At 52.4% G+C, this 16,623-nt stretch overlaps 2 protein-coding genes across 2 annotated transcripts in view; one reads left to right on the forward strand and one right to left on the reverse strand.

The window, feature by feature from the left end:
* Positions 1 to 16,623, reverse strand: part of ANKRD16 (ankyrin repeat domain 16) — a 256,684-nt gene that overhangs the window by 105,836 nt on the left and 134,225 nt on the right. The gene's annotated exons all lie outside the window — the stretch shown is intronic.
* RBM17 (RNA binding motif protein 17) lies at positions 1,979 to 14,883 on the forward strand. The gene is made up of 12 exons (XM_049776337.1): positions 1,979 to 2,062; positions 4,312 to 4,449; positions 5,162 to 5,311; positions 6,942 to 7,108; positions 8,655 to 8,752; positions 9,122 to 9,178; positions 10,466 to 10,607; positions 11,562 to 11,743; positions 12,736 to 12,809; positions 13,360 to 13,458; positions 14,458 to 14,530; positions 14,609 to 14,883. Exons 2-12 carry the CDS (start codon positions 4,327 to 4,329, stop codon positions 14,710 to 14,712), a joined length of 1,269 nt encoding a protein of 422 aa, XP_049632294.1. The 5' UTR covers positions 1,979 to 2,062; positions 4,312 to 4,326; the 3' UTR covers positions 14,713 to 14,883.

Below are 16,623 nucleotides of genomic sequence, written 5' to 3' on the forward strand. Positions count from 1 at the left end.
TTATTTAGAGCCTAAAATCTGAGACATACCTAGGGGTCTCCATAACAAGACTATCTTGACCTTTCCCTGCCCATCAAAACTCAGAAGAGATCAGGGTGGGTCAGGGTGGTAGCAGAGACCAGTGCTTATCTCAATTTTCTTTACACAACTGAAATGCTTGGTTATGTTTCATGTCTTCTATTTTGTGACTTTTTCAAAGCTTTTATTGTGTGAAAGCATTTGATTTGCATTTGGGTGAGAGACTTTTTTTTTTTTTTTTTTGGTTACAATTAGCAGTGCTCTGAGCACTCTGAGCTTAGGGATCAGGGGGACCATATAAGATGCTGGGTATCAAACCTAGGTAGGTCACGTACAAGGCAAATGCCTTGTTTACTGTACTCTACCTTTTCCTTTAACTTCTGATTTGTCTTCTTTAATATGAGGGCCAGAGTGATAGTACAGCTAGTAGGGAATTTGCCTTGTATGTGGACAAACTGGCTATGATCCCTGGCAACCCATATGGTATTGAATTACTTCTGAGCATGGCTAGGTGTGATTATCCCCCCAAAAAACAATTAAAATTCATTTTCTTTTAAAAATAAAATAACGTGGGGCAGAATGATGCATGCTGCTGACCTGGACGGACCCGGGTTCGAACCCTGGCATCCTGTATGATTCTCTGAGCCCACAAGGAGGAATTTCTGAGTGCTCAAAAAGCAGTGGCTCAGGGGCTGGAGAGATGGCATGGAGGTAGGGTGTTTGCTTGTATGCAGAAGAATGGTGGTTCGAATTTCGGCATCCTATATGGTCCCCTGAGCATGCCAGGAGCAATTTCTGAGTGTAGAGCCAGGAGTAATCCCTAAGCGCTGCTGGGTGTGACCCAAAAACCAAACCAAACCAAACAAGCAAAACAAAAAAACAAACAAAAAAATAAAATAATGTGAGGCCTATGGCCTGTGCGATAGCACAGCATCCCAAAAGGGTTCCCTGAGGGGCCGGAGGTAAGGCATTTGCCTTTCATGCAGAAGGTCATTGGTTCAAATCCCAGCGTCCCATATAGTCCCCCATACCTGCCAGCAGCAATTTCTGAGCATGTAGCCAGGAGTAACCCCTGAGCACTGCCGGATGTGACCCAAAAACCACACACACACACACACACACACACACACACACACACACACACACACACACACACACACACACCCACAAATAAGGGTCTCCTGAACCTTCCAGGAGTGATTTCTGAGCACAGATCTAGGAGTAACTCCTGAGCGCTGCTGGATGTGGCTCAAAAACCAAAAATAAATTAATTAATAGATAAAATAAAACAGAAAAATAAACAAGCAAACAAAATAAAATAATGTGAGACCTAGGGCCAGAACGATAGCCACAGTGGGGAGGACATTTGCCTTGCAAGTGGCCAACAGGGAGTCAACCCCCAGCATCCCGTAAGGGTGCCCTGAACCTTCCAGGAGTAATTTCTTTTTTTTTTTTAAGATTTTTTTTGGGTCACACCGGCTGTGCTCAGGGGTTCCTCCTGGCTCTATGCTCAGAAATCACTCCTGGCAGGCTCAGGGGACCATATGGGATGCTGGGATTCGAACCACCGACCTTCTGCATGCAAGGCAAACATCTTACCTCCATGCTATCTCTCCAGCCCCCTAGGTGTAATTTCTGAGCACAGTTCTAGGAGTAACTCCTGAGCACCGCTGGATGTGCCCTCCCGCCCCCCCCCAAAAAAAAAAAAAACTAAAAAGCAGCTGGATCTCAAACACTAGCCTTTACTTACACACCAGGACTTGGTGGTTGGTGTCACTGAAGCATTCCGCAGCCCGCCGCTGGGGGCGCTGTGCCCCCGCCTTGCAGTGCGGACCTCCCACCGCGGAGGGCGCTGTGAGCCGCCGCCCGGGCTACGAGGCGCGCAGGAGGCCCTCTTGCGGCCGCGACCTTTGACCCCGCGCCGCGCACGCGCCCCGCGCCTTCGCCGGAGGAGGTTGGCGCGGCCGCCGTCGGGCATCGCGGCCACCGGCACCGCCGAGCGCGCCCCGCCGCTGCGTCCGCGGCCCATGGGGAGAGGCGCCGGGCGCGCCGGGTGAGTGCGGAGGCCGGGCTGGGAGCGTCCCGGGCGGCGCCGGCGCGGACGCGAGGCCGCGGCCCCAAGATCGACTCACTCCAGGCCGCGCCGGACCCGGGAGCCGCCCCGCCCGCCCGCGAGGGCCGCGTCCTGCCCGGGCCCGGGGCTGTCAGGCTGCGTGCGTCTCCTGCTGCGGGGCCGGGCCCCTTGCTTCTAGCTGGGGGAGAGGAAGGTGTCGCTCGGCCAGGAGGCGGCAGGGAGGAGGCCATGCCCCGGGCCATGCTGGACAGGCTGGAGTCGGGCCGCTTTCGGCCACCCCACGTCGCCCCTCGGTGTCCCCAGCAGTCTGCAGGGCTGCAAGGACGCAGGCGGGGAGCCCCAGCAAGCAGCGTTCGACCTCCCCCGTGGCCTAGACCCTGCACCCCAGACCTAGCAGTACTCCCCGGGATCCAGCCTTGCAGGCTGGCATACTGCTGCTACAATACATCCTGGGGTCCAGGAGTGCTGGATCACACCTGCACCCCGAGATCTAGCACTAGCGACTCCCCCACTTGCACCCCCCGGGATCCAGCTGTGCTGCCCTACTACATCCTGGGGATCCTGGAGTGCCTCTCGCACCTGCACCCCGAGACTTAGCACTCTTCCCTCACCTGCACCCCGGCATCCAGCCATGCATGCTGCCGTACTACATACACCCTGGGATCCAGGAGTGCCTCCCACACCTGCACCCCGGTATTCAGCCATGCATGCTGCCAGACTACACCCTGGGATCCCGCAGTGCTTGCCACGCCTACACCCTGAGACTTAGCACTATTCCCCCCACCTGGACCCGGGGACCCAGACATGCTGCCACACAACACCCTGGGATCCGGCAATGCCTCCCACACCTGGACCCCGAGACCTAGCACTACTCCCCCACCTGCACCCCAAGATCCAGCCATGCTGCCATACTACACTTCAGGGTGCCTCCCACACCTGCACTCCAAGACATGACACTCGGGGACCTATAGCTCACTTCCTCCCTGGGGCGGCAGTGAGGAAACCGGAATCAGAAGTAGTCACTGTCGTTTTTAAAATTTCTTTTACTTTTTGGGGGTGCTACAGCCGGCATTGCTCAGACTCTTGCCTCTGTGCTCAGAAATTACTCCTGGCAGGCTCAGGAGGATCCTGTGGCATACAGGGGATCGAATCTGGGTCTGTCACTTGCAAGGCATGCCTCCCTGCTGTCCTTTCTTGCTCATGGATCTGCTGTAGTTCTTTGCAGTTATGGTCCCTGTCTGTGCCAAAGCCGAGGCACCCTGTGCTTGACTACTGCTTTCAGTTTTGCCTCTCCTAGCCGGGGGTCCCTGAGTGTCCCCACTTAGTGGCTACTTGTCATCAAGGACTGGTCTTTGTGGCAGTGGTGGCCTTGGTGTCACCTACACGGACTGTGCTGGAGTATGCATGGGTGGGGAGCACACACTTCCCGAATGCTGTGGCTCAAGGAAATGGGCATACCGTGACATTTCCCATCTATTCGACTCTTCCAGAAAATGACTACAAATCACTGGAAATGTCCCTAATGAGGTCTTTTAACTGGAGATTATCCTGAAATGGGCCCAGGTCCTCTGCAGACTCTGAGTGGGGGGTCGGCCCAGGGTCAGTGAGCACAGAACCCTGAACGTCATTCTGCTGATTTGATCAGGGATTCAGGAATGGGCCATGCCTGGATGTGTGTCGGTACTCTGAGATCACTCCTGCTGGGTGCTCAGGAGGGCCTGGAGAGAGCTCAGTTCCCAGAGATTTTATCCCCCGACACTGCTTGGCTGGGACCCCCAAACTAGAAACCCAAGCTAGAAATTTCATAGCTTTGGCCAAGCCTTGAAACATGTCATTTCCCTCTCTCCTTCCTCACGCCCCTGGAAGGAATGCGGTTACTGCTGCTCTCCTGAGAACAGGTTGGGTAGAAGGTGGATCTCAGTGGGCTAAGCCTAGCTCTACGCAGGAGGCCTGGGTTAGGTCCCTGAGCACTGAGCTGGGAGTAGCCCTTGAGCATTGCCCGGTGTGGCCTTAAAATGTCAATAGAAGAAAAAGAAGTAGTTAAAAATATTTATGGAAGTTTTGTTGGCTAGAGAAGGGAGGAACCAGGGTACAGTATTTTTAAAGATGTCCTGTAAGTCAGTCTGTCCATGTGGTACCTAGGCTACTGGTCACTCCAATGGCTCATTGCCAGGGTCTTAGTGCAGGGTGACTGGCTCACCCCCGCCTTTGCTTCACAGCATTCAACTGACACCATGTCCCTCTACGACGACCTGGGCGTGGAGACCAGCGACTCAAAGACCGAGGGCTGGTCTAAGAACTTCAAGCTGTTGCAGTCGCAGCTGCAGGTGAAGAAGGCGGCTCTCACCCAGGCCAAGGTAAGACCCCCAGGAGCCGGTGTGGCCACTGAGTGCAGGGCTGTTTGCAGGGCCTGGCTGGCCAGATGTGCCCCTACCATCCATCACTCACTGCCCCCCCCTCCCACCTACGTGCTGGTCATTCTCACAGGTCCAGTCCTCAGTGGCTCTAAGATGTTTTCATGTGCTTCTGTAGCTTGGTGTTTCATGACCTCTCGTGCGCTGTCTTGCTCTGCAGAGGGTGATGGCAGAGTCCATAGGGTCCTGAAGAACAGCTTAGAAAACCGTTATGAGGGGCCAGAGCCATAGCACAGCAGATAGGGCGTTTGCTTTACATGCGGCCGACCCAGGTTCTATCCCTGGCATACCATAGGTCCCTCGAGCCTGCCAGGAGTGATTTCTGACTCTAGAACCTGGAGTAAGCCCTGAGCATTGCCGAGTGTGACCTTCCAAAATAAAAAACCATTATGAGCTGGGTGGAAAACGAGGGGAAGGTCTGGACTGATTCAATGTAGTTTCATTATTTATTGGCTTTATTGGGGTAGCATTGGGGTTATGTAAGTGAACGTCTGAGAAAGTAGGGAATTAAAGAGATGATGTGAGATTCCTGACATCCTGTGAAGACGAAGAAAGTTGGGAGGTTAAGAACCACCTGGTGGTTTCTCTGGCTTGGCGGGGCGTCGCATGGTCCAGGAGCTTTTGAAGTGGCAGTACTTGTTCTTGGTGATTACAGAGCCAGAGGACAAAGCAGAGCACTGTCCTGGCCCCGGTCATTGACCTGAAGCGGGGCGGTTCCTCAGATGAGCGGCAAATCGTGGACACCCCCCACACGTGGCTGCTGGCTCAAGGTGAGTGCCTTCCCTGGGTTTCTCTCGGCACTGAGGCCTCTTCCATTGGAGCTTTCCTCTGATGAGACTGCCTGTAATGCAGAGGGCTGGGCACATGCAGAGTCTGGCTCTGCTGGGAACCACCCCCAGGCATCACTGGTGTGATCCAAAAACCAACCAGGAATTGGTGACAGAAGGAAAGGAAACATGGAGGCTGCTCTCTGGCCACTGTCTAGATGTGGATCCCGGGTACTCGGCCCCACCTCCTGGCATCCCAATAGTGTCATTCGCCAAAAGTTGGTGATTTGTGTTGGACCCTTCTTAATTTCTGCTTTAGCAAAGGTATGAGAGCTTATTTGGTTTGGAGTCGGAGAAAGGTTAAATTAAAATGGGGTGGAGGGCCCGAAGAGATAGCACAGTGGCGTTTGCCTTGCAAGCAGCCAATCCAGGACCAAAGGTGGTTGGTTCGAATCCCGTTGTTCCATATGGTCCCCGTGCCTGCCAGGAGCTATTTCTGAGCAGACAGCCAGGAGTAACCCCTGAGCATCGCCGGGTGTGGCCCCAAAACAAAAACAACAAAATGGGGGCTGGAGTAAGACAAAGAAAGGGATTAAAGAAATTAAATCGGGCTAGAGATGTAGTATGGTTTTGGGCACTTGCTTTGCATTTGCTTTGCCAAGGGGAAGCCCTGAGCACCACCAGCTGTGTTCCCATCTCTGGCAGGTGTGGTAAAGGATAACCCAGAATTGAGTTAAGATGCCGGCAGAGAGGCCGTAGCCGTGGCGCAAGAGGTTAAGGCATCTGCCTTGTGCGTGCTAGCCTAGGATGGACCATGGTTCTATCCCCCAGTATCCTGTATGGCCCCCAAGACAGGAGCGATTCTGAATGCATAGCCAGGAGTAACCCCTGAGAGTTACCAGGTGTGGCCCAGAAACCAAAATATATATATAAAGATGCAGGCAGAGAGGGGTTCTTCTGTCATTGGGGACACCACCAGGCTCAGGGACCCTTGTGGGGATGTGCTTGAGATCCACTAGGAGCTATGGAACGATGGAGGTTTCAGGGACTGAAACAAGCCAGACCTGGTGTCACACAGCTAAGAAAGCAGAGCAGAGGCAGAGGTTTGGGGGCATTGCTCAGCTCGCAGGTGGGATCGGTGCCAGGGGGAAATCCCTTTGCCAGACTCTGTCCAGGGCCCCGACCCTTCTTGCTAGTCAGGCTGCCCTCCCTGCAGGGGACCCCTGGTTCTTAATGCAGAGAGGAGCTCCAAATGGGACTGTCTGAGGGTCTCAGTGGAGGGACTGGTTTGTGCCACTGGGGCAAGGAGATGGTTCTAGAGGGTTTAGGAAGGGCAGGAGGTTTTCTGTCAAAAGCCCCAGAGTTAGAAGGTCCTCTTTTCAGTGGCTTTGAATGGTCTTGTTTGTATCTTGTTTGCCCTGAAGTTTGTGTTGAATTGTGTTTTAAAAAGCTCCATAGTGCTTGCTGCTGCTGAATCCCAGGCAAATACCATTAGTTTGGGGGGTTCCACTGGCCCTGAGCAGCAGGGGCTCTGGGCTCTATGGTGTCCAGTGAGGCATGGGCCATTGTAGGGCTTGAGGCCTGCCAGCCCACCCTTGTCCTTGTCCCAAGTCCCTCGTCGGCCTCCATCTGTGGCTGCTGCTCACACAGTGTCTCTGCCTGCCTCAGGATCCTGTTCCTAGCGGATTTTCGGCAGGAGAAGTGCTGATTCCTCTGGCCGATGAGTATGACCCCATGTTCCCCAACGACTATGAGAAAGTGGTGAAACGCCAGCGGGAGGAGAGGCAGCGGCAGCGGGAGCTGGAGCGCCAGAAGGAAATCGAGGAGCGGGAGAAGTATGAGGGATTAGGCCGGGAGGAAGGGCCAGAGCAGTGGAGCAAGTGGTAGGGCATTTGCCTCACACGATGGACCACAGTTCAATCCCCTGGCATCCCATATGGTCCTCCAACCAGGAGCGATTTCTGAACATATATCCAGGAGTAACCCCTGAGTGTCACCGAGTGTGTCCCAAAAACCAAAAAAAAGATAAACAAGATCTGGAGGATCATGGTGGGATTGGGCAAGATGGAGGGAGGCCCAGGGTGCCTGCCTGAGTCCACTGGAGTGAGCCCATTTAGGGACTGCTGCAGGCCCCCACATGTCTGACCTGCCTTTGCCAGAGACTCAGTCCCCAATCTGAATTCCTGGGGTAAAACGGAGCCCCTATTCCAGGCATCTGTCACCCCTCCCTGTCCTATGGTGCCAGCATTCACCTCTTTGAGAAATTATGCTTTGCTTGAATGAGAACTGCTGTGATTCTCCATATCTCTACCGATGTTAAGCCAGATGGGTTTTTTTGTTTGTTTGTTTGTTTGTTTGTTTTAGGGCTACACCTGGAGTGCTCAGGGCTTCCTCCAGGGCCCTGCACTCAGAGATCACTCCTGGTGGTGCCCGGGGGACCCTATGAGATACCGGGGATTGAATCTGGGTCAGCCACATGCAGGGCTAATGCCTTTCCCGCTGTGCTATTGCTCCAGTCAGAAGTTAAGCCAGATGTTCTTTTAAGTAGCATGGGCTTATTTTCCTACAGTTTAGGTACAAACATGCCTTGTGGTTTTTTTTGTTTTTTTTCTTTTTTTAAAGGCCGTTGGGCTGGGGCTGGAGCATTAGCACAGCAGAGAGGGCGTTTGCCTTGCATGCAGCCAACCCGGGTTTGAGCCCCAGCATCTCATATGGTCCCCCAAGCCAGGCAGGAACAATTCCTGAGTGCAGAGCCAGGAGTAATCCCTGAGCACCATTGTGTGTGGCCAAACAAAAACAAAAAAATGTCATTGGGCTGGGTCTGTGGCCCAGGGCCTGTTCACCACTAACCCCACACAGAGCATGAAATACCCCAGCTGATCCCTGTCTCATGCAGGGACTGTGGCCCTACGTGACAGACCCAGTTTCCACAGCACTGCGGGCTTCTTCCTCATAGAACCCTCTCTGGGTTGTGCAAGAGGTTTGGGAGGAGACAGCCGTGACCTGTGGAACTGGCATGGAGCTGGATGGGTCTCAGGGCTGGGGAACAGGTTTTGAACTCAGATCCCTGAGTCCAGTCCCCTGAGCACTAGAGTATTGCACCCGGGAGATGGTCCAGAGCTGGATGGTGGGAACCCCTGGCCTGATCCCAAGCACTGAGCTGAGGATCAGCTGAGGGGCAAATGGAGTCACCAGAAAATTCCCAGCCAGCTCTTCACTGACTGGGTTTCCCTCAGGCTTGCTTTAGTCTCAGCCAGTTTCCTGCATGTCCTCCTTGGCCTGAGGGTAGCATATCGTAGAGGACAAGGACACTTTCTAGCGGACTGACTGCCTCATCTGCTCTGGTTTGTCTGATAGGCCCTTGGCTTCTTTCTCACACAGGCGGCGTAAAGACAGACACGAAGCCAGTGGCTTTTCCCGGAGGCCAGACCCTGATTCTGACGAAGACGAGGACTACGAACGGGAGAGGAGGAAAAGGAGTAAGGCCCAAACACACTCGGGGCCTCTACTGGGCCCTCCCCTCACTCCTGCCAAGCCATGGAGAGGCTGCCACATGGCTGGTGGTGGTGCTCTGCCCCTGTGTGCTCAGCTGCTTCAGCGTCGACTCTCTGTTGCCATCCTTTGAGCTCCCACTTCCAGCATAACCTGATGGCTCCTCTGTGGAGTGTCTTGTAGCTCTCTGGTCTCGTGGGCACCGGCTGCGAAACAGCATTTTGTCATTCTGAGTCTTGCTGTTTCCACCTTTTTAATCCAGATGATTGTGTTTCTTGCATGTTCCCAGGAAGGGGAGTTGGGGCAGTTAGAATGTGACCACTCTTAATGCTTCCTCCCTTGCTTTGTTCCTGCAGGTTTGGGAGGAGCTGCCATTGCCCCACCCACGTCTCTGGTGGAGAAGGACAAAGAATGTAAGTACCATTCCCCCTGCTGCCCCCCACCATGTGGCCCAAATCTTCACCCCCAGATCCCAGGACAGGCCTCTGACCCAAGTGAGGATGGATCCTGCCTGAGTACTTTCCTGTACCAGGCATGGGTTTGTGTGTAGTGAGGAGATTTTTGAGTTTCCCAATATCTTGTATTTAGGGTCAGGGCAAAGTAAATAGTCCCAGGGACTGGCCAGGGCTGAGCTCCGTGGGAGCTCAGCATATACTGCCTGTGGAAAGCCCAGGTTTGGCACATCTAGTGTGCCCCCAAAACAGCCCTAAATAGTTGTTCAGGTAACAACTGGACTTAGTGGCTTTCTAGCTGTTGAGTTGGGCCGTCCACAGGGGGCTGGTATTTCCTTGGCCTGCTCACTCCTGGCCCTGCCCACCCCACTGTTCTCCGGCATCTCTTCTGGAATCTGGGGTCGGCAGTGGCGTTGACATATGTATCACTCTGGCTCAGCCACACCCAAACTGCCCAAGGAAGTGAAGGCCTTCCTGGTTTAATGCCAGAAGCAATGCTCCCACGTAAGTGCGTGGCTGTGGGCTTGGGGTTCACTGCTCTGGGCAGGATCCTGTCATCTTTGTGTGGAGACCAGGCTTGAGTTGAAGGAATATGACTAGTTTGTCGCTTAAAGAAAGGGCTTTGTGGAGCAGGAGAGGAAGGAAGGAGGGAGGAGGAGAAAAAGCGGGGAAGGCACTTAATTGGCTGGCACGTGGCTGACCTGGCTTCGGTCCTAGCACCCCACTTGGTACCACAAGCCCCCAACAAGGATTCCTGAGCTCAGCCAGGAGTGAGCACTGCTGGACGAGTCCCCAAACCAAAATAAAAAGGAAAAGGAAAGGTGTGGAGTTCCTAGAACTCTAACACAGCAGGTAGGCTGATTCCCAGCACCCCATGTGGTTCTCTGAGCACTCCCCAAGTAACTCCCCAGAGTGAGTCCACAGGTGCTGGAGAAAAGCCAAAGAAAGAAAAGGTGGTGTAGAGATAATTAAAAGGGTTGTAGGGGCTAGAATAATAGAGCAGTGGTAGGGTTTTGCCTTACCTGCGCCTGACCCTGGACAGACCTGAGTGTGATCCCTGTTGTCCCATATGTTCCTCCAAAGCCAGGAGCGATTTGAGTGCATAGCCAGGAGTAACCCATGAGCGTCACCTGGTATGGTCCAAAATTCAAAAAAGGGGGGGGGGGGCGTTGTACTATCCTTGCATAAGGCAGAACTGCCCCTGACCCAGTGATCTGCAGTCCAGTGATCTGCTCTGTCTCCTGATAGTACCTCGAGAGTTCCCATACGAGGAGGAGTCGAGGCCACGCTCACAGTCCTCCAAGGCCGCCATCCCGCCGCCCGTGTATGAGGAGCAGGACCGGCCACGCTCGCCGCCTGGGCCTGGGAACTCCTTCCTGGCCAACATGGGGTAAGGGGGCACGCAGGCTTCTGTTCCTGCCGTGCCAGCCCAGGCACCCATGGGCAAGTGGCATCCTCCTGGTGCCCAGGAGACACATAGTCCCAACCCTGACCCCCCTGTTTGCTGGGAGCTGTTAGTTCTGTTGACATTGTTCGGTCTTTTGGGTTTCAGAAGGCTCAGACTGTGCACGGAAAATGTTGAGCCAGCTCTGCTGTAGCAGAGTCTGGGTCTGAGGCTGTTCTGTGTGGCCAGTTGCACCCTCTATGCTCTCAGGGTGCAGGTCTGAGACCTTTGTTCTTGAGAATGGAGACTACAGGGTGATAGGGTAGCTTTAGGGCCAGCACTGTCCGGCGAATTTGCTGCTGGTGCTTTGAGGCTCGGCTCAGATACCCGATGCGCCCAACCCCCCCAGGCTGACTGTGGGTGGCTACGGTCCCCCACAGCTGGAGTGGGTGTCCCATGGAACCCTGAGGCCATGTGGGTAGGAAGCATCATGTGTTACTCTTTCTCCTGCTGCTGCTAAGATTGAATTTTTGCTGAATCTGCTCTAAGTCACATCTAGCGCCCCCAGGATCCCTGGGCTGATACATCTTTTTCTGGGCCTTTTGGAGCCAGGTGTCTGGAGATAGTTGGAAGGAAGTTAGATACAAGGTAGCTTTCTCTTTTGCCTCCCCCCCACACCCAGGGCCTTACATAGCACATGCCAGGCAAATGCTATGGCTCTGAGTTCCTCAAGGGTTGGACCCATAGAGTGATGGAACTGAATGAATGTTGAGGGGCAGGTTTATCAGCGGTCACCGGGTTGTGATTTGCAACAGCCAGAAATCAGCTGAAAACTAGGAGTGAAAAGAATCCAAGGTTTTCTGGCAGTTTCTGTCCGGGTTGCTTTTCCCCCTGGGGCGAGGGTTGCAGGTGGTGGTTCGGGTGACTGAGGCATGTATCCTTGCTGTGTGTCTCCCCCAGTGGTACCGTGGCCCATAAAATCATGCAGAAGTACGGCTTCCGGGAGGGCCAGGGGCTCGGCAAGCATGAGCAAGGCCTAAGCACAGCACTGTCAGTGGAGAAGACCAGTAAGCGAGGAGGCAAGATCATTGTGGGCGACGCCATGGAGAAGGGGGGATCCCCGCCACGGCCAGGCTTCCCAGGTATGTGCTTCAGTTCTTCCAAGGAAGGGAGGAAAGCTTGGGGGGGATGTTGTGGATGGATGGGGGCGTATGTGTTGGGGTGGTGCTATGTGTATGCATGATGATGTGTGTGGATGACGATGTTGTGTGGGTAGAGATTCTGTTGGGGAGAGTTTAGTGTTTTGTTTCCTTTAATAGAAGCTCTTCACACTGAGGCCACGGTAGATAAGCTGCATGATTTACCATGAAGTCATACTTGGTGCATCCTGAGTCGTGTTAGCTTCCTTCCCTCCCCTTCCCAGAGCTTGTTTTGGTGAGGGGCAGGAGGTCGCCCTGACAGTAGAGAGCCCCATAGGTTGCTCCACTAAGTGCATCTCCTGGCACTGGAGAGTCAGTATATTTTAACCAATTAAAACGTTTAATAACCAATAAAACAAGACTCTTGTCTGCAGCTACTCAGTGCATTTGGGGCATAACTTTTTCTTTCAAAAAATCTTCTTGGTAAAATAAGAGTTTTATTGAGCAGATAGTAATTCAGAGATGAGTGTGGGTTCTTCAGAGAAAAAAAGACCCCAAGATGAAAGTCAGAAAGCAAAAGGGGGGCCGGAGCCGTGGTGCAAGTGGGTAAGCTTCTGCCTTGGCCTGTGCTAGCCTAGGACGGACCTGGGTTCGATCCCCCAGCGTCCCATATGATCCCCCAAGCCAGGAGAAACCCCTGAGCGTCACCGGGTATGGCTCAAAAACCAAGAAAAAAAAAAAAGCGCAAAGGGAATTTGCCTGAAGGCCACAGGTGACCCAGAACTGATGCCTCTCATCCCAGTAGTTTGGGGCCAAACAGTCCATCTGCAAATGTTTCCGATGGGCAGATCTCCAGGTTCTAGGATGGTTACTGGAGTAGAGCCGCTGGAGGGCTGGGCCAGGCCAGGCAGAACCACTTTGTGACGAGGGTGACCGAGTGACAGTGCCGATCATGCCTGACCAGCAGGTGCTGAGAAACTGCCTTTCTTCCACAGATCCGTCCAAGAAGTCGGACTCGAACCCACTCACCGAAATCCTCAAGTGTCCTACCAAAGTGGTCCTGCTGAGGGTGAGGATTGGGGCAGGGGCCTTTCTGCCTGCCTCCTTGGGAAGAAACTCCTTGGCCTTAACTATGGGCTACAGCGACAGTTTTAGGTCGTCTGCTTCATACCTGGCTCTGTACTACACCACCCGCATCACCAGGGGTCCAGCTTCCATGAGGACCCGCTACCCTATCCTCCGTTTCTCCCCGCAGCCACCGACCTCTTTCTAGCTCACAGTACTCATTCTATGGGGTCTGGCCTCCCCCATGGCACTGGGCTGCTCTGGCTCTCTCAGATGCAAATCCAGGCTTCCTGCATCCCTTGGAGTCTCTCTGGCCCCCTCCACTTTTGTTCTTTCTTCTCTGGATGGATAGTTTTTGGCTATTGCTAATGAAAGTTTCTGTGTTTTTGCTTTGTTGTTGAAGAAATAGTAACTATTGCTGTTACTGGGTTAAAACTTTTTCATTGTGTTATTTGGGATTGGGAACATTCTGTCTTGAAAGCAAGTTATATTTTTAATTAATTATGCATTTGCAGATTACATCTGTTTCTTGAATTCATCTCTTTTGTTTTTAGAACATGGTTGGTGCAGGAGAAGTAGATGAAGACTTGGAAGTTGAGACCAAGGAAGAATGTGAAAAATATGGCAAAGTTGGAAAATGTGTGATATTTGAGGTAAGAGGGCTTTCCTGTTTCACACAGCAGTTTTTACAGTGGAGACAGACTGCTCCATGTCTCACTCCTAAGGCTGGCAGGAGTGGCAGGAGCTGGCAGTGGCACCCTCATATAACTGTTTGAAACATAGAGCAAGAGGCCCTCACCCTTGATCTGCTGAAGAATCCATTTTGGTTTTGGTTTTGGTTATTGTGCCATACCTGGTGGCATTGCTCAGTTGGTTACTCCTCGCTATCTGCTCAGAAATCACTTCTGGCAGGCACAAGGGATCATATGGGATCCCAGGATTTGTACCATCGTTGGGCCTGAGTTGGCTGCTTGCAAAGCAAACACGCTACCACTATGCTATCTCTCTGGCCCCAGAATTAGTTTTTCTGACTCTGTTAATTCTAGTGAGTCAACACTTGACTCCTAAGGCATGCAACATTGGGTCCTTCATGGAACTTCCTGCTTACATGCTCTGTATGATAGCATATGCCCTTGGCATACATTGCATGCAGTATCAGTCTCAGGGAGAAAATGACAAGCAAGCCTGTGTTAAAATAGAATTTGTAGTTGTGGTATGTCACCAGGTTTTTGTTAGTCCAGTAAGTGAGGAAAGGGTTAGTCACCGAGACATAGAAAAGTCTGGCCAGTGAGGCCAGTGAGCTGAGCTTCACAGTGGGTGGACAAGATTTGGGGAATGAGGCGTGTCCCCAAGGGTGGGGTGTTGGGGCTCAGCTGCAATGTGCGAGAGGCCGAGTGCATGTCTCAGTCTGTGTGTTGACCCCAGAAGTCTGGTGGTGAGTTTTTTTTCCATACAGCTGGCAGAGGCCTGCTGTATCTCCCCAGTACCTGTGACAACCAGACAGACGGACACAGGCTTGTGGACCACAGATCATGTCCTCCCCTTGCTTCTCTACTTCTGCTTGGCCGTGGGGTGATATTTGGCGTAGCCAGGGACAGTGGCCTAGGTGGGCAGAGAAGGTCTAAGTGGTGACGAATGCCGTCTCTTTCCAGATCCCCGGGGCCCCTGACGACGAAGCCGTGCGGATATTTTTAGAGTTCGAGAGGGTCGAGTCAGCCATCAAAGGTGAGTGGCAACAGGTAAGTGGCTGGCACCGAGGAGCACCAGTGTAAGTGAGTGACCAGGGTCTTGCTTGCCTTTCAGCTGTGGTGGACCTGAACGGGAGGTATTTCGGAGGACGGGTGGTCAAAGCATGCTTCTACAACTTGGATAAATTCAGAGTGTTGGATTTGGCCGAACAAGTTTGATGGAGGAAGCTGGTGTGTGTTATCTGCAACCATCGTTCACTGAAGAGAAAGGCACGAAGCATTGGCCTGGCCCTGGACACAGAGACTCGAAAGACTTCGGAGATATATGTTGATTGATCTTTTTTTATTTTATGGTTTTTTAATATAGTATAAAAATCCTTTTAAAAAAAATCTGTGTGCCTCTGGTTCTCTCTTTCATTCATTCCTCTTCTGAGTGGTATTGGCTTGGACTTGAGGGTTATCCTGAAATTCTTTTTTTTTTGGTTTTTGGGGCCATACCCGTTTGATGCTCAGGGGTTACTCCTGACTTAGCGCTCAGAAATTGCCCCTGGCTTGGGGGGACCATATGGGACGCTGGGGGATCGAATCGCGGTCCTTCCTTGGCTAGCACCTGCAAGGCAGACATCTTACCTCTAGCGCCATCTCACCGGCCCCTATCCTGAAACATTTTTTTTTAATATATATTTTATTTAAACACCTTGATTACATTATCCTGAAACTCTTTTTTTTTTTTTTTTTTTTGGTTTTTGAGCCACACCCGGCGGTGCTCAGGGGTTACTCCTGGCTGTCTGCTCAGAAATAGCTCCTGGCAGGCAAAGGGGACCATATGGGACACCGGGATTTGAACCAACCACCTTTGGTCCTGGATCGGCTGCTGGATTTGAACCAACCACCTTTGGTCCTGGATCGGTTTGCAAGGCAAACGCCGCTGTGCTATCTCTCCGGGCCCTATCCTGAAACTTTTTTTTTTTTTTTTTTGGTTTTTGGGTCACACCCGGCAGTGCTCAGGGGTTACTCCTGGCTGTCTGCTCAGAAATAGCTCCTGGCAGGCATGGGGGACCATATGGGACACCGGGATTGGAACCAACCACCTTTGGTCCTGGATCGGCTGCTTGCAAGGCAAACACCGCTGTGCTATCTCTCCGGGCCCATATCCTGAAACTCTTAATGAAACAGTATTTCTGGCACTGTAAGACAATTTTGACCCTGGGGATTATGTTGTGACCTTTGCTCTTCTTTTAGGGGGGCTTCTCTTAATCCAGTCGACAGGTTGTTACACGGCAGCTTTATAAGTCATGGAATAAAGTGTTACTTTGGCAATTCTGCTAGAATTGTCAGCTTTCTCCATCAGGCTCTCTACAAGTCAGAGAGAGAAGCTTCCTGGCCTCAAAGAGGTGAGTTGGCCACAGGCCCTCACAGGTCTGCTTGTGAAGCTCTTTTTCAGTCTAGCTCAATTTGGCACTTATCAGGTCTTTTTTGGGTTCAGAGCTGAAGGCCTAGATTCCCAGACTTAGTGTTTATTTTCCTATGTGAACAACTTTTAGTGTAGGTTAGAAATGGCAGTTGAGAGTTATAAATACGCCGCAGGAGTGTGTCTGGAGATCCTAGGCAGGTAGCAGCTGCAGGGTCTGTGTCTGGCAGGGAAGGACCAGGGCGCAGGTTCCTCAGCTGCCAGGAAACACTGAATGTTTCTGTGCATCCACAGCAGGAATGTCAGGACCCTTTTTAAAAAGAATTTCTTGTATTTCACTAAATGTATTGAGTTGACTAGGCTTTTGTGGCAAAGGTGCAGTGTCCTGTGGGCCATGTTTGGATGGAAGAGCCTAAGGGGGAAACTTGTAGGGTGACAGTGGCATGTGGACAACAAGCTCAGAGATGATGGTGCAAGTAGATGTTTAACTCTCCAGTCATTGACTTTCTCGCTCAATAGGGATCAGCCAGGTGGAATTAGAGAGCACTAGAAGCCTTGGATGCTATTCAGAGTCGTTCCCCTTTATTTTTTATTTTATTTATTTTTGGTTTTGGACCATACCCGGTGATGCTCAGGGGTTACCCCTGACTCTCTGCTCAGAAATTGCTCCTGGCAGGCTCGGGGAACCATATGGGATGCCTGGGATCAAACCCAGGTCC

The sequence above is a fragment of the Suncus etruscus genome, chromosome 7, assembly GCF_024139225.1.
Source record: "Suncus etruscus isolate mSunEtr1 chromosome 7, mSunEtr1.pri.cur, whole genome shotgun sequence".
NCBI classification, from domain to species: Eukaryota; Metazoa; Chordata; class Mammalia; order Eulipotyphla; family Soricidae; genus Suncus; species Suncus etruscus.